Source organism: Lissotriton helveticus, chromosome 1_2 (genome assembly GCF_964261635.1).
Source record: "Lissotriton helveticus chromosome 1_2, aLisHel1.1, whole genome shotgun sequence".
NCBI lineage: Eukaryota > Metazoa > Chordata > Amphibia > Caudata > Salamandridae > Lissotriton > Lissotriton helveticus.
The window spans coordinates 213,417,737-213,440,833 of NC_136058.1; the positions used below are offsets into that span (position 1 = coordinate 213,417,737).

The 23,097-nt window shown below is 43.5% G+C and overlaps 1 protein-coding gene across 1 annotated transcript in view; it reads right to left on the minus strand.

Annotated features, from left to right (window-relative positions):
• The window catches only part of LOC144799863 (sodium/glucose cotransporter 4-like), an 807,114-nt gene that overhangs the window by 591,329 nt on the left and 192,688 nt on the right, over positions 1-23,097 (minus strand). The window contains exon 4 of the mRNA XM_078671455.1: positions 3,688-3,852. Coding sequence (XP_078527581.1) covers positions 3,688-3,852 — 165 coding nt within the window. The remainder of the gene's footprint in view (positions 1-3,687; positions 3,853-23,097) is intronic.

Genomic DNA, 23,097 nt, shown 5'->3' on the forward strand with positions numbered 1-23,097 from the left:
CTCTGATACCTGATTCGGTTCGGGTCTAGTTCGCGCTATATAAAACTCTACCAAAAAAAAATAATAGAAGACATATACAGTATTTGGTATTGAAGATGGCCAGATGGTAGGGAAGGAGAAGCTGAGGATTGCTACTAATAATATCTGTGGGCTAAATGATGTTAAGAAAAGAAAGAGTCTCTTCAGGGCTTGAAATATTAAATGCAGATATTATTTGTCCGCAAGTGTCACATATCGCAGAGGCACGGAGGGATGTTATAAACTTACTTGGGTACAGACTGATTGGGGGGTACCTCTCATGAGGCACACGCCGGAGGAGTGGTAATTCTTGCTCAAAATGTTGGTTTGCAGTTTGAAGAAGTGCAGGTAGATAAGCATGGCAGATGGGTCATAGCGAAATGCCCAGTCCTCTAATGGATTCAAATTCACATTATGTTCAGTGTATGGATGCATATCACATGACCCATGTGTTTTTGATTGGCTTTCTAATAAGCTGGCATTCTGGCCCTTGCTAATTAAACTTAGCAGCAGACGCATTTACCCTCTTTCTCTGTGATGGATCAAATCTTCCACTAGTCAAAACTCAGACCTCTCCAGCAAGTATGTTAACTACCACTGTTACTTTGACATTTTTATTATCACCCGATAATTGCAGGTCACACAACGAACTCTGTACCATGTACCTGCAACCATCTCTAAGATAGTTTATAGTTAATTGCTCCTGAACTTGGGGTGCAGTGCAGCGGTACAATTCTAAAGCCAGAACTAGTAATATTATTTAATTTTCTAGACAGATTAGGAGTTACAGACCCCCGGGGTCCGGAAACCACAGGTTAAGAATCACTGGCCTGGCGTGAAGCCCACTGTGAATGTGCTGGGCCAGTGCCTTTGATGAACAAGTGTATTATGTGACAGCTCCTTCCTCTTCATCAAGCAAGTATGGTCCACCCTGACTGCATCCAGAACCTCTATTTTGACATTGTCTGGGACGAATGCACAAAGGCCAATTTCCAACTACACCTAGCCATGTGACCTAAGATACAAGCTGCAGGCACCAAATGGTTATGACAAGAAAATGCCAACTTTTTAAAAGTGTTTTAGAAGTGTGAATAAAAAATCCAACTTTACCATTAAAGAGGGTTCTAAACTACAACTTGTCAGACACCAAACAGGATATTCCTAGTCCGTCTGCTTCCAAACAAAAGTTACTGTTTATCACATGTAATAGAATAACCCTTGCAATACTGAAAAACACATTTGAGAGTTCTTTACTACCAGGACATTTAAAACTTAAAAAACACATGTCCACATTTTTAAGTACAATTCACCCTGCTCTAAGGGGTGTTTTGGTCCCACCCCAGGGGTGAACTATATGTATTAAAAAGGAGTGTTTAGGCCAGGCAAAATGCCTGTTTTTCCAAGCCGAACTGGCAGTTTAAAACAGCACACACAGGCTGCAATGACAGGCCTGACACATGTTTTTAAAAGGCTACTCAAGCGTGTGGCACAATAAGTGCTAGGCCCACTAATAGCATTCAATTTTCCCGCCAAGGTTATGGTATACCATTTTACTAGGGACAAAATAAAATATGCCAATAGGATGTTGGTCAATGTAACCATGTTTTAGAGAGTGAGCACATGCACTTTAACTCTGGTTTGCCGTTTTAAATTTCACAGTGTCCTAAAAGCCAACAAAAATGGCTTGAGAAACCAGAAAGTGGGGGGAGGTAAAAGAAATTTGGGGATGTACCTGCAGAGAGGGTCAGGTCCAACAGGCTGAAATGTATATAAATAGATTAAACCTCAAACTAAGATGTGATGGTTGTAGCAATTTGCAGGTAGAACTACTTTTCCCAGATTCAAGATATGTCACTGATCATGGTATAAGCAAGTGCAAATGTACCATCATTTTATTTACCGGCAGGCTTTCCACATGTTGTCAAAAGCAAATTATACATGATCATTTTGCTGATACATATGGCGATATTCAATTTAACGGCGACAACGGAGACATTGCCCGAGTCCTGAGTCTTCCCCCACCGACAGAAGCCGACACACATTGCCTGCCACCGAGGAATCCAGACATAGGCAATTATCCCCAGCGCACCCAGGAGCACGATATTGAAGCTCTCCTTCCAAAACGATATTGAGTGTTTCAATCCCCATCCTCGGATGGGTCATTCCTGCTTACACTGCGGCATTACCTTTTACGCCTTAAGCGGTCTGGGCTCCTCCTAAACATCGGCTTGAATTTTCGCTGGTTAATCCATTAGCTGACTGTGCCTCCAGCCTCACATCTACCGCTATCCTCGATATACGTGATGACGCTTATTACAGGCAATTGTACACAGGCATGCTTATTACAAATGTCCGGATGATGATCCATTTATTGTCTATATGGATCAAAACGCCGTTGACACCCTAAAACACCCTATGCACTGCTCTGAATTGTTATTTAATGTGTAAAGGTGTTTCCTTGTGATTTGTTTGTCACATTGAAAATTCTGTATGTAACACACCTAGAGCTTTGCCTGAGCCTTCTCTGTGTTTTCTTTTTGTTCGTACTTATCCTACTGGATTGAAAAATATTAAAAATCAGACCTCTGGCCGGCTGGATAAGTTTAATCAATATAGTGCCGACTTGGTCTATATTCATTCCTTTGTTCCCATTGTTGTTTCTCTAGGGACCACTGTTTAAAAGTATGTCAGGCACAATTTATGTTATGTATATTTGTAGAGCATGCCAATCATCCGTAAAGGTATCCAGGCACATGACGCTTCAATAAAATGTGTGTAAATTCCTGCTTTTGCCTGTGGATAGGTATGGGCATTTCTATCTGTCTAATTTTACATTTTGTAAATGTGCATGCTGAAATGACATTGCCTCTGAAAAAAGCCACATGTTTTACTTTTTTATATAGAGGTGTAATATTTTGCCTATGGAGAAACCCATTCCCCTACTGACCACCAATTCTAAAGATATTCCCTTCCTATACACATCATGGTAAACGATTTACTCCTGACTTTGTTAGGAATACATGTTTGATGATTTCCAGGGCGGAAAGAGGTCTTAGCGGAGTCAGATCATACCAAAAGGAAGAGAAAAACCAACTCTTGAATGCCAACTCCATACCTTTTTCAGTCTGATTTACTCATGGGTAAAATTAAACAATTATGGGGTAATAGTGTGCCTGAGTAAATGGATTTCTGAGCCCATACCTTGCACTTGTAAATCCAGCTGTTTATTGAAGCTAGATTTACACACCAAATTGGCTCTGTGAATTGATCCATAGTTTTAGATCCTGTGGGAAACAAAAGTTAATCAACCATGCCTTGTCAAAGACTCAAATAACCAATGGTAGACTAACTGTGTCTCTATGTAGCTTGCCTTATATGAAAGATAGAGTCTTTCATTTATCAAACACTAATTATCCCTCTTTCAGCCTCCAAATTCAGGACCTTTACAAGCATTTAATAAGCCACAATGCAAACAACATTTTGTCGCCATGCAACAGTGGATCACTGGATTCCTTTTGGTGCAGTCTGGAGCCGACTGCTGGAGACACCCAAAATGGCCAACATGTATGGCTTTGATGTATATACAGCGAGGTGTAAAACAAACGTGCAGTGCAAAGAACAAATGCGAATACCATAAAACTCATATACTCTCATTTAAAGTATACTTACAGAGATCTTGGTGAATATGTAGAGGATAAGCGACATGACAGACATATATATCCGGATCCTCTGTCCTCCAAAGCGTTTCCTCAGGTACTCTGGCAAAGTCCCCGCTCCTGATGCAATGTAAACAGGAACAAAGATCCACCCCAGGGCAACGAGTACCCATGAAGCCTAGCAAGAAACAAAAGACGGTGCAGTTATCTCACATGCAAGCAACATTATTGTCAATCTAACACTGAGAATTGGCCCTATGACACTCAACCATAATTCATCAGTATGCCTCTTGAGAGGTCAACTAAAACCAAAATCACAACAATGAAAAATTAATATAAGACAAAACGCAAGGACTCATATTACTTTGAAAGAGCAGAAGGGTCTTTCAAAGTATTTGGGGTTCACACTTGTGGCAGGAGTTATCAATATGTAATAAAGAACCGGCGGAATCTGTATTTGAGTCAAGCATGAACTCTCTGGAAATGGTGCAGTTAGTAAAGGGACCCACTCATATCAAAGGGCATACGTTAGACCTAATCTGGTCCTCTAAATCCTTGGCACGGATAACTGACATCAGTCCTTGTGCCTGGTCGGACCACTTGCTGTTGAGATGCTGGGTCCCCATGGATAGTCCACTTCTGCGACCACCACCTCTGTGGAGGAAAGTTAGACTATGGAAGAATGTCGAGGCAGATTCCTTAGTCGCCTTGCTCCACTCTATTCCCGTCCCTGTGCTAACTGAGGATAATCTGGACCATAAATGTGCAGCCCTATTCTCCCGACTAGTACAGGCCTTTGATGCCTTAGCACCTGAACAGAAAGAAAGGGTTAAAGATAAAGGGAAAGGAGCCCCTTGGTACGACGAGTCCTTAAGGGAGAAAAAACAAACCCTTCATCAAGCCGAGAGGAGGTGGAGACTTAGGTATGATCCTTTAGATAGTGGAGGAGTGTGGCTCAATGGTTAGAGCGGCAGACCCTGATGCAGAGTTCTGGCCAGAGGACCAGGGTTCAATTCCCGCCTCGGCGGGGTTTCGAGCTCAATTTCCTGGGACCTGTTAATTCTCGCCTCGGAGCCTATTCTTATGACGGGCCCCATGCTGCAACTCTGGGCAATAGCTTGCTTAGCCTCCACACCGGCCCCAACAGCGCTAAGGATGCCTGGCTTCACCCTGGGGGTGCCCAGGAGTGGACACTTCACAGGGAAAGCCAGGAGGGGTTCCACAGAGGTATGAGTATCAGCGCCAGGAAGCCGAATAGGCGACACCGCAAGGTGACCATCTGGTGACAGTGCGCTCTATAAATACCATGACATTTACATTTACATTTAGATCTAATAAAATATAAAATCATCCTTGACACATATAAATCAGCTATCCTAGAGAAAAAGGCAGCATTCTACGAAAGTAGGATTAGCTTGGCAGGAAATAAACAAAAAGAAATCTTTGCAATACTGAAAGAACTGAGCCAATTAGGGGACAAAAACGTCACGGGAGACTTGCCAACCTGTGATAGCTTCCAGGAGTTTTTTCTTCAAAAGGTTCGGGATATTGTATTAAAAATCACTGCAAATCCCGTAGACCATAATCTCCTGGACCAGTATGCTCCATCACGCCCCCCCTGCCTGAGTAGTCAGTTGGCCAACTTTCCACAACTCGACCAGGTCACCTTAACTACCGTGGCCAAACAGACTAAATCAGGCTCGAGAATGGATCCCTGCCCGCCGGGCCTCTTTCAAATGGCCCTGCCGGGAGTGGAAAAGCAGGCCTGGAACTACTCAATGAGTCCTTAGATCTGGGTTATTTACCAGAAATGCTGAAAGAAGCAATGGTCACTCCCTGTTGAAAAAACCAGGGGCGGATGCATCAGTCTTAAAAAACTACAGACCCATCTCACAGCTCACTTTTCTTGCTAAAATATTGAAACAACATGTCCTAAAATCCCTTTCAAAATATTTAGATGACCACCATCTCCTACACTCTAGACAAGCGGGTTTCAGGACACATCATAGCACCAAGCTGGTGATGGTGTCGGTTCTGGATGAGCTTAGATGCAGGGCCGATAACAAACATGCGAGTGCCCTGATTTTATTAGATCTGTCAGCGGCATTCGACACGGTCAGATATGATATCTTGCTGTGCCGGTTGTCGAATCTGGGCATAAAAGGACAAGCACTCCAGTGGCTCAGATCCTTCCTGACCAACCGTACCCAGAGAGTCCAAATGGGGGACCAGGTGTCGACTTTGGGCTCCCTGACCTGTGGAGTCCCCCAGGGTTCTGCGTTGTCTCCACTCCTCTTTAACATCCACCTGCAGCCCTTGGTGGAGGCGCTCACAGGCAGGGATTGCCAGGTCTTTAACTACGCCGATGACACCCAACTCCTGGTCCATCTTGACCATACCAGCCAGGTTCAAGAACCCGTGAGAAATCTCCTCAGGTACACTGTTAACTGGATGGCAGCTAACTCGCTAAAATTAACCCGGATAAAACCAAGGTGCTTATTGTCCCAGCTCAAAATAGCCCTTGGTGTGAACTGTTCTGGCCCTCGGAGCTAGGTGGGGCACCAACCCCAGTACCAGTAGTAAAGAGCCTGGGTCTGAAGATCGACTCTGAGCTGTCGATGTCTAGCCAGGTATCGACAGTGGTGGGTATATGTATGGGCCTACTTAGGCAACTACGGAAACTCATCCCTCTCCTCTCCACCTCTGTTCTACAATCAATTGTGTCAGCTACGGTCATCTCCCGGCTAGACTATGGGAATGCTCTTTATTTAGGCATCCCACAGAAGCTACTACGGAGGCTGCAGGTTGTTCAAAATGACGCAGCTAGGTTAATTTTTAGCCTCCCTAGGCACTCAAGAGCCACCCCCCTGCTGCATAAATTGCACTGGCTGCCTATAGAACAGCGGGTCCACTTCAAGAGCCTGTGTATAGCCCACAAGGCCATACACGGAGATTGCAAAAGTACGTGCCGGAACGGGCTCTGCGTTCTTCAGAGACCTGCAGATTAGCCTCTTCTAAATACAACCTTAAGACCAAAGGGGGTAGAGCGTTTTCGATTCTCCTGCCACGGATCTGGAATGACTTACCAGAGTCCTTACGTAGGGAACCAGCCTTGCTCCCCTTTAGAAAGCTGCTAAAAACACATCTGTTCAGAGCAACACTGACATCTGTTTAGCCCGCCGCCCTGCAGTCTTGCAGTGCCCTGCTTCCCCTCTTAAGCACTTAGAGACCAGTGGTAATTTGCGCTATATAAAAGTGTTTGAGTATACATTTGAAGACAATGTTAGCTAGCTCCATTGTGGGCGATGCTCTAAAGATGTTGCCCACAATATTCATATCTCTCTTCAATAAGCTGGATGGGGTGATCACAAGATTCTAGTGGCATAAGAAGGAGCATAGAGTTTGACTGGCTCAACTGAAGTTGGATGTAATGTTGTGTGACATGAATATTTTGTGGTGTAAAATACAAATTGGCTCTGTGGTGTGAGGATGCAATAGTGAGTGCACTATTATGCTTGGCAGAGTTAGAGAAAGAGATGAGACATTGTAATCATTAAAAAAAATCAACCAAATAAAAAAAAATGTTTTACTTTTTTTAGCTATCTGATTCACTAATGAGGGCCACTTTTAACTTGGTGTCCGGCCTTTTTCTGTTCCTGACCCTGTACTGCAAGGTAAAACACCTTCACTCCGTAACTTTCACTCCGCATACCTTCACTCCTCATACCATTACAACGCAAGTACCATTACTCAGCAATACTTTTATAACGCATGCCATTACATTTTATATGCTTTTACCACCCATGCTTTTACAACGAAATTCGACGTAAATGCATGAATGGTAAAATCATATGTTTTTAAGGTAAGTATATGGTTTTAATTTGGGGGTGTTGGGGTATATGTTTTAGGGGTTCAGGGATATTTTAAGGGTGGGTTTGGGTTATGGGGTACAGGGATATTTAAGGGATAAGGGATATGTTTTGGTATTGGGGTACAGGGTTATTTTTAAGCTTCAGGGCTAGGTTTGGGTTTTGGGGTGCAAGGGTATTTTTAGGGTACAGGGCTAGGTTTGGGTTCTGGGGTATAGGGGTATTTTTAGGGTTCAGAGCTAGGTTTGAGTTTTGGGGTACAGGGGTGTTTTTAGGGTTCAGGGCTAGGTTTGGGTTTTGGGGTACAGGGGTATTTTTAGGGTTCAGGGCTAGGTTTGGGTTTGGGGGTACAGGGGTATTTTTAGGGTTCAGGGGTATGTTTGGGTTTTGGGGTGCAGGGGTATTTTAGGGTTCAGGGGTAGGTTTGGGTTTTGGGGTACAGTGTTATTTTTAGGTTTATGGGGTAGGTTTGGGTTTTGGGGTACAGGGGTATTTTTAAGGTTCAGGGCTAGGTTTGAGTTTTGGGGTAGAGGGGTATTTTAGGGTTTAGGGCTAGGTTTGGGTTTTGGGGTACAGGGGTATTTTAAGGGTTTAGGGATAGGTTTGGGTTTTGGGGTACAGGGGTATTTTAAGGGTTCAGGGATAGGTTTGGGTTTTTGGGTGCAAATTATATTTATAGGGTTAAGATGGGTTAGTGTTTAAGGGTGTTGGGGTATTTTAAGGAGTAAGGGTAGGTTATGATTATGGGGTGCAGGGGTATTTAAAGGGACCAGGGTGGGATTAGTTTTTAGGGTGTAAAGGGTAATAATAAATAAATTAAAAAACATAATAATTTAAATAATGCAATTTAAAAGAATAAATGTTTTAATTAAATAAAAACGTGTGTATATATATATATATATATTCTCACAACACACGTTCCCCAATTCTCCAAGAACGACGTCCAGGCCAGCAAAGTTTCAATAAACTGGTGTTTATTTCACAGCCCACTCAACGTTTCGGGAACCACTTCCCTTGCTCACGAGTGATCGTGTCTGTTTACACCCAGTGTTTTAAGGTTTTTCATGTGATCAAAGTCAGAGTAAACATAATAAACAGACTACCGTTTCATTAGTTTTCTGGAGCTATGAAGACAGATTTACATGCTTTATCAGTAGAGCGTGGCACATTCAAACATTTCGTCACATTTTATAAAATACATTTCTGCGTTCTTCAATTGTGACATAATTAAATTAAATATTAGCGGCAAGCTTACTGGCCAAGATAATAAAGAAAATTAATAAGTACGTCAAAATTCATGATTCTACATCACGGTGACCGGTAACATTTCATGGCATTGCGTGTGGTCACATAGTTCGGCCCAAGTGGGCTAACCACAATTGGAGTTCAGTCCATAGCACAATTAGTATATCCCATTTCGGCACACTCATAGTTGACTCACTCGTGATTGATCTTATCAGATCATACTGCTCACGTCGTGTATTCATACTGTGATAAAGCCCTAGTGGGCATTGTTCATTCAGTGTCAGTCCTGGCCCGCCGCTGCAAGCGGCCACCCATGCTTCGCGCCAAGACTCGAGTTGGATATATCTATATATATATATATATATATATATATATATATATATATATATATGTGTGTATATATATATAAATATATATATATATACACATATATACAAACATATATATCATTTTTTAATAATGTACTTTTACAATGTATATGACTTTACCACACATGTATTTGCGTTATAATGGCATGCGTGATAAAGTCATATGCGTTGTAAAAGTTTTAGGAATGATGGCTTTGCGGAGTAATAGTCCTGCGTTATAAAAATTACGGAGTGATGTTATGCGGGATGTTGGATTGCGGAGTATCGTCATATATTCATACTGCAAAGCTTTGCAACAGTTTTTGTAATTGCAAACGATGGACTGATTGGCACCTGCTGAGGTTAGGCAAAAGCCATTGACAAGGTGTAAACTGTTAAAAGTTCACAACTTGCACTGTGATTACGAAGGCTGCAGACATCAAGATGTGCAGTCAGTGGTCTCACAGACTTCTGAATATACTCCCCAATTTTTCATTTTATTATGCCACTGTCTGAGGCATTGTAACAAACATGTCTTCAAGGGACAGGGGTTGCTATTGTGGTTTTCATGGAACTCGGTAAACTTTTTGCACTCTAAGGGCCAGATGTACGACCGAGTCGCAAATTGAGTAGTTTTGTGACTCGCAATTTGCAACTCACCAATAGGAATTTACAACAGTTACAAAGGAGTTCACCTCCTGAAACGCGACTGGCCTAATCAAAATGACTGCCCTCTTGAAGACCGCTCTGCTGGCATGCTGTGAATAAAATGGTTTAAGCGCCACGAAGGTCTCCGTATGGTTCTTCCAAATTTGGTTCTGCAATGGTTGGATTTGTTACGGCCTGACCCAGGTCGAGGAAAGAGCCTGCTGCTTCCAGCTGGTCCCGGGTGACAAACTTTTGCTGCCGACATCGGGACGTAGACAAGCCTGCTCCTTTGCAGATGGGAACATGCTTGAGCTTTTAATTACAGCAGACTAAGAAGAGGCAGAGACTATCAAGTGTGTGTGCAATTTAAATTGGGACATTTGGACTCTGGGAGTTGCACCCACTGAGGCTGACATCAGCGCGGACTGCATCAACCGGAGTGCCGTGTGGCCACGCCCATAGGGGGCAGGTACGATGTTTAAAGAACGGTCCGCGCTGTTTATGCTTCCCCTTGTCTGTCAAAAGCCACTGAAGAAAGGAGTTCACCTCCTGAAACGCGTCTGGCCTAATCAAAGAGACTGCCCTCTTGAAGACCGCTCTGCTGGGATGCTGTGAATAAAATGGTTAAAGCGCCATGAAGGTCTCGGTATGGTTCTTCCAAATTGGGTTCTGCAATGGTTGGATTTGTTATGGCCTGACCCAGGTCGAGGAAAGAGCCTGCCGCTTCCAGCTGGTCCCGGATGACAAACTTTTGCTGCCGACATCGGGACAGAGACAAGCCTGCTCCTTTGCAGATGGGAACATGCTTGAGCTTTTAATTACAGCAGACAAAGCGAGGCAGAGACTATCAAGCGTGTGTGCAATTTGAATTGGGACATTTGGACTCGGGAGTTGCACCCACTGAGGCTGACATCAGCGCGGACTGCATCAACCAGAATGCCAGGTGGCCACGCCCATAGGGGGCAGGTACGATGTTTAAAGAACGTTCCGCGCTGTTTATGCTTCCCCTTGTCTGTCAAAAGCCACTGAAGAAAGGAGTTCACCTCCTGTAACACGTCTGGCCTAATCAAAGAGACTGCCCTCTTGAAGACCGCTCTGCTGGCATGCTGTGAATAAAATGGTTAAAGCGCCACAAAGGTATCCGTATGGTTCTTCCAAATTGGGTCTGCAATGGTTGGATTTGTTACGGATTGACCCAGGTCAAGGAAAGAGCCTGCCGCTTCCAGCTGGTCCCGGGTGACAAACATTTGCTGCCGACATCTGGATGGAGACAAGCCTGCTCCTTTGCAGATGGGAACATGCTTGAGCTTTTAATTACAGCAGACAAAGCGAGGCAGAGACTATCAAGCGTGTGTGCAATTTAAATTGGGACATTTGGACTCGGGGAGTTGCACCCACTGAGGCTGACATCAGCGCGGACTGCATCAACCAGAATGCCAGGTGGCCACGCCCATAGGGGGCAGGTATGATGTTTAAAGAATGGTCCGCGCTGTTTATGCTTCCCCTTGTCTGTCAAAAGCCACTGGAGAAAGGAGTTCACCTCCTGAAACGCGTCTGGCCTAATCAAAGAGACTGCCCTCTTGAAGACCGCTCTGCTGGCATGCTGTGAATAAAATGGTTAAAGCGCCACGAAGGTCTCTGTATGGTTCTTCCAAATTGGGTTCTGCAATGGTTGGATTTGTTACGGCCTGACCCAGGTCGAGGAAAGAGCCTGCCGCTTCCAGCTGGTCCCGGGTGACAAACTTTTGCTGCCGACATCGGGACGGAGACAAGCCTGCTCCTTTGCAGATGGGAACATGCTTGAGCTTTTAATTACAGCAGACAAAGCGAGGCAGAGACTATCAAGTGTGTGTGCAATTTAAATTGGGACATTTGGACTCGGGGAGTTGCACCCACTGAGGCTGACATCAGCGCGGACTGCATCAACCAGAATGCCATGTGGCCACGCCCATAGGGGGCAGGTACTATGTTTAAAGAACGTTCCGCGCTGTTTATGCTTCCCCTTGTCTGTCAAAAGCCACTGAAGAAAGGAGTTCACCTCTTGTAACACGTCTGGCCTAATCAAAGAGACTGCCCTCTTGAAGACCGCTCTGCTGGCATGCTGTGAATAAAATGGTTAAAGCGCCACGAAGGTATCCGTATGGTTCTTCCAAATTGGGTTCTGCAATGGTTGGATTTGTTACGGATTGACCCAGGTCAAGGAAAGAGCCTGCCGCTTCCAGCTGGTCCCGGATGACAAACATTTGCTGCCGACATCTGGACGGAGACAAGCCTGCTCCTTTGCAGATGGGAACATGCTTGAGCTTTTAATTACAGCAGACAAAGCGAAGCAGAGACCATCAAGTGTGTGTGCAATTTAAATTGGGACATTTGGACTCGGGGAGTTGCACCCACTGAGGCTGAAATCAGCGCGGACTGCATCAAGCAGAATGCCGTGTGGCCATGCCCATAGGGGGCAGGTACGATGTTTAAAGAACGGTCCGCGCTGTTTATGCTTCCCCTTGTCTGTCAAAAGCCACTGAAGAAAGGAGTTCACCTCCTGAAACGCGTCTGGCCTGATCAAAGAGAGTGCCCTCTTGAAGACCGCTCTGCTGGCATGCTGTGAACAAAATGGTTAAAGCGCCATGAAGGTCTCCGTATGGTTCTTCCAAATTGGGTTCTGCAATGGTTGGATTTGTTACGGCCTGACCCAGGTCGAGGAAAGAGCCTGCCGCTTCCAGCTGGGTCCGGGTGACAAACTTTTGCTGCCGACATCGGGACGGAGACAAGCCTGCTCCTTTGCAGATGGGAACATGCTTGAGCTTTTAATTACAGCAGACAAAGCGAGGCAGAGACTATCAAGTGTGTGTGCAATTTAAATTGGGACATTTGGACTCGGGGAGTTACACCCACTGAGGCTGACATCAGCGCGGACTGTATCAACCAGAATGCCCTGTGGCCACGCCCATAGGGGGCAGGTACGATGTTTAAAGAACGGTCCACGCTGTTTATGCTTCCCCTTGTCTGTCAAAAGCCACTGAAGAAAGGAGTTCATTTCCTGAAACGCGTCTGGCCTAATCAAAGAGACTGCCCTCTTGAAGACCGCTCTGCTGGCATGCTGTGAATAAAATGGTTACAGCGCCATGAAGGGGTCCGTATGGTTCTTCCAAATTGGGTTCTGCAATGGTTGGATATATATGTATATATTTATATACACATATATACAAACATATATATAATTTTTTAATAATGTACTTTTACAATGTATATGACTTTACCACACATGTATTTGCGTTATAATGGTATGCGTGATAAAGTCATATGCGTTGTAAAAGTTTTAGGAATGATGGCTTTGCGGAGTAATAGTCCTGCGTTATAAAAATTGCGGAGTGATGGTATGCGGGATGTTGGATTGCGGGGTATCGTCATATATTCATACTGCAAAGCTTTGCAACAGTTTTTGTAATTGCAAACGATGGACTGATTGGCACCTTCTGAGGTTAGGCAAAAGCCATTGACAAAGTGTAAACTGTTAAAAGTTCACAACTTGCACTGTGATTACGAAGGCTGCAGACATCAAGATGTGCAGTCAGTGGTCTCACAGACTGCTGAATATACTCCCCAATTTTTCATTTTAATATTCCACTGTCAGAGGCATTGTAACAAACATGTCTTCAAGGGACAGGGGTTGCTATTGTGGTTTTCATGGGACTCGGTAAACTTTTTACACTCTAAGGGCCAGATGTACGACCGAGTCGCAAATTGAGTAGTTTTGTGACTCGCAATTTGCAACTCACCAATAGGAATTTACAACAGTGTCTCAGACATTGTTTGCGATTCCTAATGGGGTTGAAAACTGCCCGCCTCATTAATATTCATGAGGCAGGTGCAAGTTGCGACCCCATTAGGAGTGGCTACTTTTTAAATAAAGCAGTGTTTTTTATGCAGCCTGTTTTCCTCAAAGGAAAAAGGGATGCATTTAAAAAAGAAAAATGAAACGTTTCTGTTTCATTAATTAGAGCCAAGCATCAGTGCACATGTGCTACTTGCTCTGCGAGACTGCTGTAGTAGAGTATGGGACAGAAGCCACTTCCACTGTCCGCGCATATTTGTAATTGGCTTGTGTCATTGTCGTTCCTAAATGCTGCCTTTGGGGTCGTTAATAGACTTGATAGTCCCTCCTTAGTACAGCCTTGTCTTAATTTGGAACCTGTATGAAGGTTGGTGGACAAGTGCACAACTAGTGGGCACCAGCATGGGCAATTGCGCAGCGCCAGTCTTCGCCAATATCTATATGGGAGAATTTGAACACACCAACATATGGTCAAAACCAGAATGGAGCAACAATCTCAAAATGTATGTACGATACATTGATGACTTATTTATTCTGTGGAAGAACACCAAAGAAAGCTTAGAAACAGCCCTTGCTACTTTGAACAACATCAATGACAGAATTAAGTTTACATGGAACATTGAATCCAACTCGATCACTTTTTTGGATGTAAAAATCACATTCAAGGATAACCAGATAACTACAGACATTTTCAGAAAATCAACAGATCGTAACAACACCCTACACTATACCAGTTTTCACCAACCATCCTTAAAAAGACACCTACCAAGATCACAACTACGCAGAGTCAAACGCATAACATCAGACCCTAACATGGTAGAGGTACGCATTAATGAAATGACGGAGAGATTCCGTTCAAGAGGATATCCAGATCAGATTTTGGAATCTGCAAAAACGTCCATCCAACCTATGAATCGTGAAGAGATTCTAAAGAAAACCACACAAAGACCTAAAAGCGACCGGATGGTTGTAGTTTCAAAATTTTCCAATGTAAGTACTACCTACAAGAACATAGTACTTAAATATTGGCCACTACTACAATTAGAAACAGATTTCAATGACTTTTTCAAGTCTTTACCGCTATTTGCCTACACCAGGGGCAAAAATCTGGGAAAAATCCTCAAACAGACCAAAACATTGAACATCCAATCCCGTGGCACCAGACCATGTAACAATTGCAACAATTGTCATAACATAATAACCGGTACAGAAATAACACATCCCATTAAAGGACATAAAATTCATTTACAGGTTACTGCCACTTGTGACACCAACAATTGCGTTTATCTTTTAAAATGTCCATGTGGAAAAACTTTTGTTGGAAAAACTGAGCGCAAAATTAAAGTACGTCTAAACGAACACAAGTCCAACATTCGCACCATGAACCAAAAATCTACAGTAGCAACCCATTTCAATGAAATGAAACACTCTGTTTCTCAACTGAAATACACTATCCTGGAAGTCATCAATAAAGTGGAGGGAAGAGACAACAATAAACACTTACTCCAAAGAGAAAATCACTGGATATACAGACTCCAATCAATGAAGCCATATGGGCTGAACGAACGTATCGAATTCTCATGTTACCTATAAATAACTCTTGTGGACATCCCCGTGCTGGGATTATCAGTTTCTGGACATTTCTCCTTGATGTTATATTAAGTATCCTTTTGATTCCTTCCTTATATGATGTATACATGTTGTATTTGTATTTTGGTTTAATTTCATTTTACGTTTATTAGCAGTCATTCGTTTTTGCACCCTTAGGTGCAGTCACACTGTGTTATTCACCTCGACTTTAACTCATTGACCGATAGTCTTTTGTTTAGCTTTAGTTCCCGATCACGTGACACATACATCCGATTTTTTACACTTCCGTGTCAGCCACGCAACTCATTGCGGAGCGTTTTGAACCTGCGCGCATGAACCCGTCGTGATTTTTCCTGAATGTAAGTTCATAGAGCACCCGTTCTTAATTAGCACGTTAGTTTGAATTTCAATGTATATCAGTCGTTTGCAACGCTGGGTTGAATAATAACACACAAAAATCCGAGCACGTTTGAATGCAGTTTTGTTATGATAAGTTTTTTGCACTGACCCAGTGAACTTTTCACTTTTAACTTTTTCACGTTTTCGAACGCCATAGCAGCGCTCACTTTTCACCCGCCTCAGAAGTTGATTTCATGCTCTTATATTTAAACCACAAAGAGTCACTTATGGCACAGCGTTCACTTCTCACCCGGCTTTAGATTAGTTCTGGTTCACGAATTAGTTGTTACATAATCACGTCCATGAGCACGTTTTTCCAATTAATTGATCGCACTCGTGTATATCAGATTTAACAGGCAAGGAAAATATACAGGTTATTTTTGTATGTCGTTCTTTTAGATGCTCCCCGACGAAGGACAACTGTCCAAAATGCATTGGAGCAGGAAAAACAATGTTGAATGCAATGTCACATGCTGAAATGTGGATTAACATGCTAAAACCAAGTCAATGGATTAAAACTTATTTGTTCAAGAAAATTCATTAATCTTGGTTCTTTAAACTTTGGAGGCAAGAATCGCCATACAGTGTGCCCTAAGGGATGCTAATAGTTTCCAATTGATAGCACTTATGTTTTAATTTGGAACCTCCCATGGCGACTGGCCCCTTTACTTGGTTGTTACACGGTATGTGTACTATTTTCTTTATTATGTTTCTCCAATGTTAGGCACTATGAGGTGCTTTGCTTGCATTCAGCGAGCCATGCCAGCTTTCACTTTCGAAGCTGCCGGGACAATGGCTGGCGCTTGTCTGTAATGCTATAGGTTTCGCATTTAAATGCAAGGCCTATAGCATTGCACATTTTTTCCTTCAGGGGACTCCACTCTCAATTCACTTGGGTTTCTAGTAGTGGAGGATGCAGGCATCTCAGCAAGACCCGGGCCCCTCACTCAGCTTTGACCCAGACCCAGCCCTCTCTTTCCGCAGATACCGATACATGATCTGAGAACTCTCCCCTCAGCCGCCGCTCACCTCGTGTAGGGTGTGTGCTGTATAGCAAGCAGCCTGCAACATGAGGAAAAGTTGTGCCTGGCTGCACCAGATATGGCCTGTGTGATATAGCCCTGGAGCCCGGGACTGAACAGAGAACTAGCTACATGTCATAAAGAGCCAAGTAGAAACAGTAGGACTAGGTTAGCGCAGTGGCACGGCTCATCTGAATGTCATGTTGCCAACTGGGTGTTCAAGCTTGCTATCAACACATTTGTATTGATTTTTATCTACATTTTTTTATTTTCCCATTTGTGTTCAACAGTTTTTGTATATTCTTTGTGGTTCTATGCCTTTCGCTCAGATTTCATTTCTTTGCAACCAGGAGATGTTATCAAGACCAACACATATATTTCACCACTGATGATCGGTCTCACTGCTGCACGATCCCACCCCCATGGTGCTCCAGATCCCCGCATTAGTCTTTAGTCCATGTGGGGTTTTCTTATCCACATAAGACTCTTTTTTCAAATTTCTCAGGACCGAATCATGGGGCATATTACCAACAACTAGCGATAATTATCGCTATGTTGGCTTAGCGGCAATAATTTTATCGCCGTGTTGCGGCGATTTTTATCGCTTAGGAGCCTTGCTATTATCAAGGTTTATCTTCTAAGCGATAAAAATCGGCCGAAATGCATGAATATCGCTGTAAAGTCAGCGATATTCATGCATTACCGAGCTAATGCTCTTAGCCATGTTATCCACCTCCCATTGTATAACATGGCTAAGAACTGCTCAGGGCAGGTGTTAGCTTTTGGAGATATTTGCGCTTAGCACGAATATCTAAAAAAGTTAGTAATAGGAGATAGCGATGTTAGCAATTGTTTCCAGTCGCTAACATCTTGGCACGCCCACTTTGCATGTCATTAGTGATAAATATCTCTGACATGCAAAGCGGGGCCCAAGATGGTTGCTATCTCCTACTAGCTGCCACTAACTGGTGTTAGCAACAGCTAGGTAATAGGGAGATAATTTTATCTCCGCTTTCTTGGCTTTTAAAGCCAAAAAAGCGGAGATAAATCCCTTGATAATATGCCCCCATGTTCTTTCACAATAGGTGGAGTGTAATTGAGGTGTTACTGATCTTGTATTTACGTATCGCACGTAGTTCATTTGGATGGACATGTCGAGTCGTGAGGACCGTTGTGGGAATGCGTTGCTTATTTTATGAGTAATATTTGCGGGATCACTAAATGTTTTACTGGCCTCACATGGCTTATTGAATGGGGTTAACGGTGCATCCTCCTCACGTTATTTTATCCACTTTCTGTATTTTGTACTTATAGTTTGAAGATGATACACTATGCATATAAGTGACTCGTAAGTCTTATCTTAGTATATTTTGTCAGAGCCGGGTTTTCTTTTTAAGGTTCTTCTCATTTCTACAGTGTTTGTTGTGGTATGCACATTTAATCGGACCACAATGTTCTGTGGTGTTCTTCCTCTTTTATGGGCCTCCTCGTATATTTTCCTCACATAGATGGTTCTGTCTTAGTTTGCATACCAAACAGTTGGCTTGGGACTACTCCCAATAGGGCCACTTTCCTTTCTTTTTCTTGTCGGGCTTGAATACTCAGCCTACGGCTTTATCTAATTTACATACTTGGTATTATGTGGCATATGGTCTCTCTGCCATTTCCCCAATTTTGAATGTTGGATATCAGATGAGTTCTTTTTTTGGTTTTCTTGGTTAGCTGACAGGCATCCAGCCATCTTAGGAGGCCTCATTGTCATTATGTTTTTATATTTTATGTTTCCTAGCTACAAGAACTCGTACTTCGAATGGAAGGTATTTGGGAACGCTTGGATGCGCATAAAACACCCTGCACTTCCTTAATTATGCTTAGTTACTATGGATACTTTCAATTCATTACGTTTATAGATTGACTTCCACTTTAATGTGGAATTTGTTTTTTTTAGAGATTGAACATAACGTCATGTATATTTCATGAGGTAGGTTTGATATTTTCTGACGTTACTTTGATAGTTAAAAAGATTAAAAAAATTCTCTGAGCTTATTTGATCTCCCCCTTGTGCTCTTTTGTTTTTCTCTCTTTTTTTTATATTGACTTTATTTCCATTTCCGTGTTTCTCAGTGTCCTCATATTCTACATTATGTATTTGTTCTGCGTTATTTTTGTTTGAATCAAATTGTTATGCTAGTGTTGATTAGTATGATGCTTTATGTACTGTAAGCTATTGGCATTGTAAATAATAATGTATTTTATTTATGTGTTTATAAAACCTGCAAGCGGCATTTATGCACCGCTTGCAGGTTTTGTAAGCATATAAATAAAAGGCATTATCATTTACAATGCCAATAGATCAAACTCCAGCAAATGCGAGACCTATTTCACTGCAAGTGCTTGTTTTTTAAGCGTAGGCGGCAGTGGTCCATTGGACTACTGCATGCTCTTAAAAAATATTTCTGCATACACTCACAAAGGAGAAAAGGTCCCCTGGGGACCCCTTTCCGTTTGTGAATGGCTTCATAACTACTTGGAGTAGGTGGTAAACTGCAAGTGTTTTGCGACTGCAATTGGGGGTCGCAAAACAATCATATATTTAAGTGAGACTCGCTATTAGGAAGGGACACTCTTGGCACATCCCTTCCTAAAAGCGAGTTGCAAACCCTATTTTGCGAGATGGTAATAGGTTACCGACTCGCAAAATAGTGTTTGTACATGAGGCAGGCCAATTTTGCAGTCGCAAAGGGTCATACATATGGCCCTAAATCTTGGGGAACAGTCAGTTGAGAGAAATTCTGAATTCAGAAACCTCGGCATCCTGGTAACTAAGGCCTTCCCTCCTGTAATCTTTTTTGGTACCCCATAAGGTGGGTAGGGGCTTCACATGAATGATCCTCTGATTATTCGAACTATTACTCTAATAACACACTTTTTAATATGTCTGCAACCTCTGTATACTTCTGATACAATTCCTCCAACAAGGTCTCTGATCTGTCACATGTTCCTGAATCTCCCCCTCCTTTTCCATCAAGTCCAGGGAGATCTCAGTAGAGGTTACCTTCGCTCTAATGTCTTTAGAAGTGCATAGGGGTGTGCAAACAGTGCACAATTAGGCAGAATTAAGTGGAAATTGTACAAAATTACGGATCTATATGCAAAATTAAATCTGTCATTTAGTGCGATATTTGTCGCTGATGTGCATTCAATGCTAAAAAAAACAATAAAACATGAAAAACACAATTGCCACGCACAACAGCTTCTTGTGTTCTGGTTGTTCCTTCTGTTCCTGCACTCTTACACTATAATTTTGCATGGAACTGCAGGGTAATTATGCGTCATGGCGAAATGCGTATTTTCACTTATCAAATGTAACCCAAAATTTCTGAAAATAAAGACTGGGTTCAAGCTAGCCTGGCTGATATGGGGTGATGCCCCAAAACCAGTCCCCGGTTTCTGGTTTCTGGTCCAGGGAGGACCTGGTTTGGTAGTTCGGGCTGGACTGTTCCTATGAGGAACAATGTCATGACTGATTTGCAAATGGCTGGATCCAACCTGGGGTGGCGCGGTGAGCAAAAGAATGATGGATTAATCCCAGATCATTGTGACCAGGGGGTGAATGTTTGCATTGATCAGCATTCCATCCATCATTTGTTCCTTTTGCTTTCAAGGATGATTTTTAGCACTAGAGACTTCAAAATGGTTGCTCCGAATGAATCATATTTTTATAATGAGGACAAATGTACAACATTTATTCATGAATATGACAAAACTCTGCAGGAGTTCCATCACAATCTAGTGTCAGCATGTGGGTAACATGAAACTTAGAAATCCTGCCAAAGGAACCCTTAAGAGTACATAAGAACATTGACTCACTAATTCAAAGGCTTCTGGGCACTACAAGGACTGTAATAGGATTCACATGTCTTTTCCATAGACCCAGTAGAGAGGGGTTCATTTGAAAAGAAAGGGTCTCTTTCTGCACCGACGTCAGAGATTGGCCAGGCCATCTATTTCTACTACGAATACTCCTATGTCCTTCGCTCATTTCATGGTACTGGTAATGTTTGCAATTAATATCCAAGTACCACATTAATCCTAAAAAAATCAACTTCTAATGGAGGAAATATCATTGTGTAAAGCAAATATTAATCAGGCAACCCTAACCCTACATCTCTTCCTATTGTACAACGTCTTCCAGATTGACAGATCTAAAAAGGTGGGTGACCAGAATAACCTCCTTTTTAGCTCACCACACATCTGGTTGATTGTTCAAGAATATTTTGCGAGTGACGTAGGCAGGAGTCTTCTCCTTCTATATCAAATCCAAGTCAATGAAGCTATGTTGGCAGGTATATCTCAGCTTGGTACCTGATATGGGAACAAATCAATGTGATCCTTAAGTGAGTCAATTTTACAAGTGCAGTGGGTCAGTAATATCTATCTGTAATCCTGGTATATTTAATCTGGGAAGACCTAAAAGGGGCCATTGTGTCAAAAATATTCCAGGTGGGTTGCTGGGACTCCTGGCATACTGCATTCAGCTTCACCTTGTAGGAACTACTGTATCAGGAGTATTGCAACGTATTTCTCATTGGAAGTACATTTCTGCAGAATGCAGCACACATGCAAAGCAGAAAAAGGAGGAGAAATTGAGATATTTCTCCTTGTTACACCAGTCACAATACTTTTTGGTGCAATCCTGTGTTTACAGAATTGAGTAAATATAGGAGTTCTTCTGTTTCCCTGCCGGACACCAGGTTTTTTGGACTATCGTTCCCTCACGGATCCTCCTTGCAGCTCCTGACCCCACTCCTCGCGGCCCCCGCTCCGCAGGAGCCGCTCGAGAAAGGACTCAAGGGTTTTCACGGACACAGAGGCTTTCGGCGGGACTGCGAGGACCAGCCTGCTGTGCGGCTGATCATCTGCCGCAGCTGGTCCTCTTCCCGCCCCGCCTCCTGCCTGATCAAATACTCTTCGGGGCAGAGCCATTTGGAGTTCTTCTGTTTCCCTGCCGGACACCAGGTTTTTTGGACTATCGTTCCCTCACGGATCCTCCTTGCAGCTCCTGACCCCACTCCTCGCGGCCCCCGGTCCGCGGGTGCCGCTCGAGAAAGGACTCAAGGGTTTTCACGGACATAGAGGCCTTCGGCGGGACTGCGAGGACCAGCCTGCTGTGCGGCTGGTCATCTGCCGCAGCTGGTCCTCTTCCCGCCCCGCATCCTGCTACATAAATATCCTTGATCGCGCGCACGCGGGACGCGCGCGGGACTCAGAACGGGGCTAAGCCCGGGCAAAGGGCGGGCCGTCTGAGGCCTTCCGAGGGTGGCTGAGGTTGGGTTGGGCTACCACCCTTCTGTTTAGTTGTTTGGATTTACCCAGGGAGTCACTATTGTTTACCTGTGTTTCCATTTTTGTTTTTGTTTTATTATATTAATATCGGGATACTGTTCTAATTGTGAACCATGCCCCTACGTTCGGGAAAAGAAAGATCTGTGCAACTGCAGACGTGTAGTGGGGTGATAACAGGTCCCCTCGATGCTTTTCTAACTAGGGCGACTGGTATATTGGAAAAAGAGATAGCCTTTGCAGAGAAGCGGTTATCAATAGATCTAATCACGGGGAAGCGTTCCTCAATAGGTCACCTTGTAACAGTGGCTAGTCCACAGCCACTCTCCTTGATTCCCATCCAGACCTTGGACACTGTGTTGGTGGATGTTCATTCTGAAGGGGAGAGATCGTTCTTGAATTCAACGGAGGGTGGCTCACAATCTAGTGTTTCTATAAGAAGCAGTGGCGGGGATAGTGTGCTAAATATTAGTAGTATCCAACCTGACCCTAATAACAGAGAGTCCCAACGGAATATGCCCTGTAAGAGGAAGAAATGTAAAAATGTAAATTGATCCTTGTATAGCGCACTACTCACCCGCAAGGGTCTCAAGGTGCTTGTACGAATACCGCTGTGAAACCCATCCTGGCTTTCCCTGTGAGGTGTCCACTCCTGGGCACCCCCAAGGTGGAGGCCAGGCATCCTTAGCGTTGTGGGGCCATTGTGGAGATTGAGCAAGCTATTGCCCAGAGTTGCAGAGTGGGACTCCATGATTGGAATAGGCACCGAGGCGAGAATTAACAGGTCCGTGGAATTTTGAGCCCAAGACCCGCCGACGTGGGGAATTGAACCCTGGTCCCGGGCTAGACCTCTGCATCAGGGTCTGCCGCTCTAACCATTGAGCCACACACAGAGAAGTAAGGGTCCTCAGATGGGGGGTACTTCAAAATTACCCAAAACAAATAGTTTTTGCCAGTCGATTCCTGTCCCGGAAACAATTACCAGCTCCCAGCCTTCTCTGGTTACAACTAGTTCTTTGACCCCTGCTCAAGTATCTCCGAGAAACTTAGCCACCAGCTCTGAGAGTTCTAGTAAAGACGATTATTTTTTAAGTAAAATGGAACTACTAATAAAAACACTTATGTTGC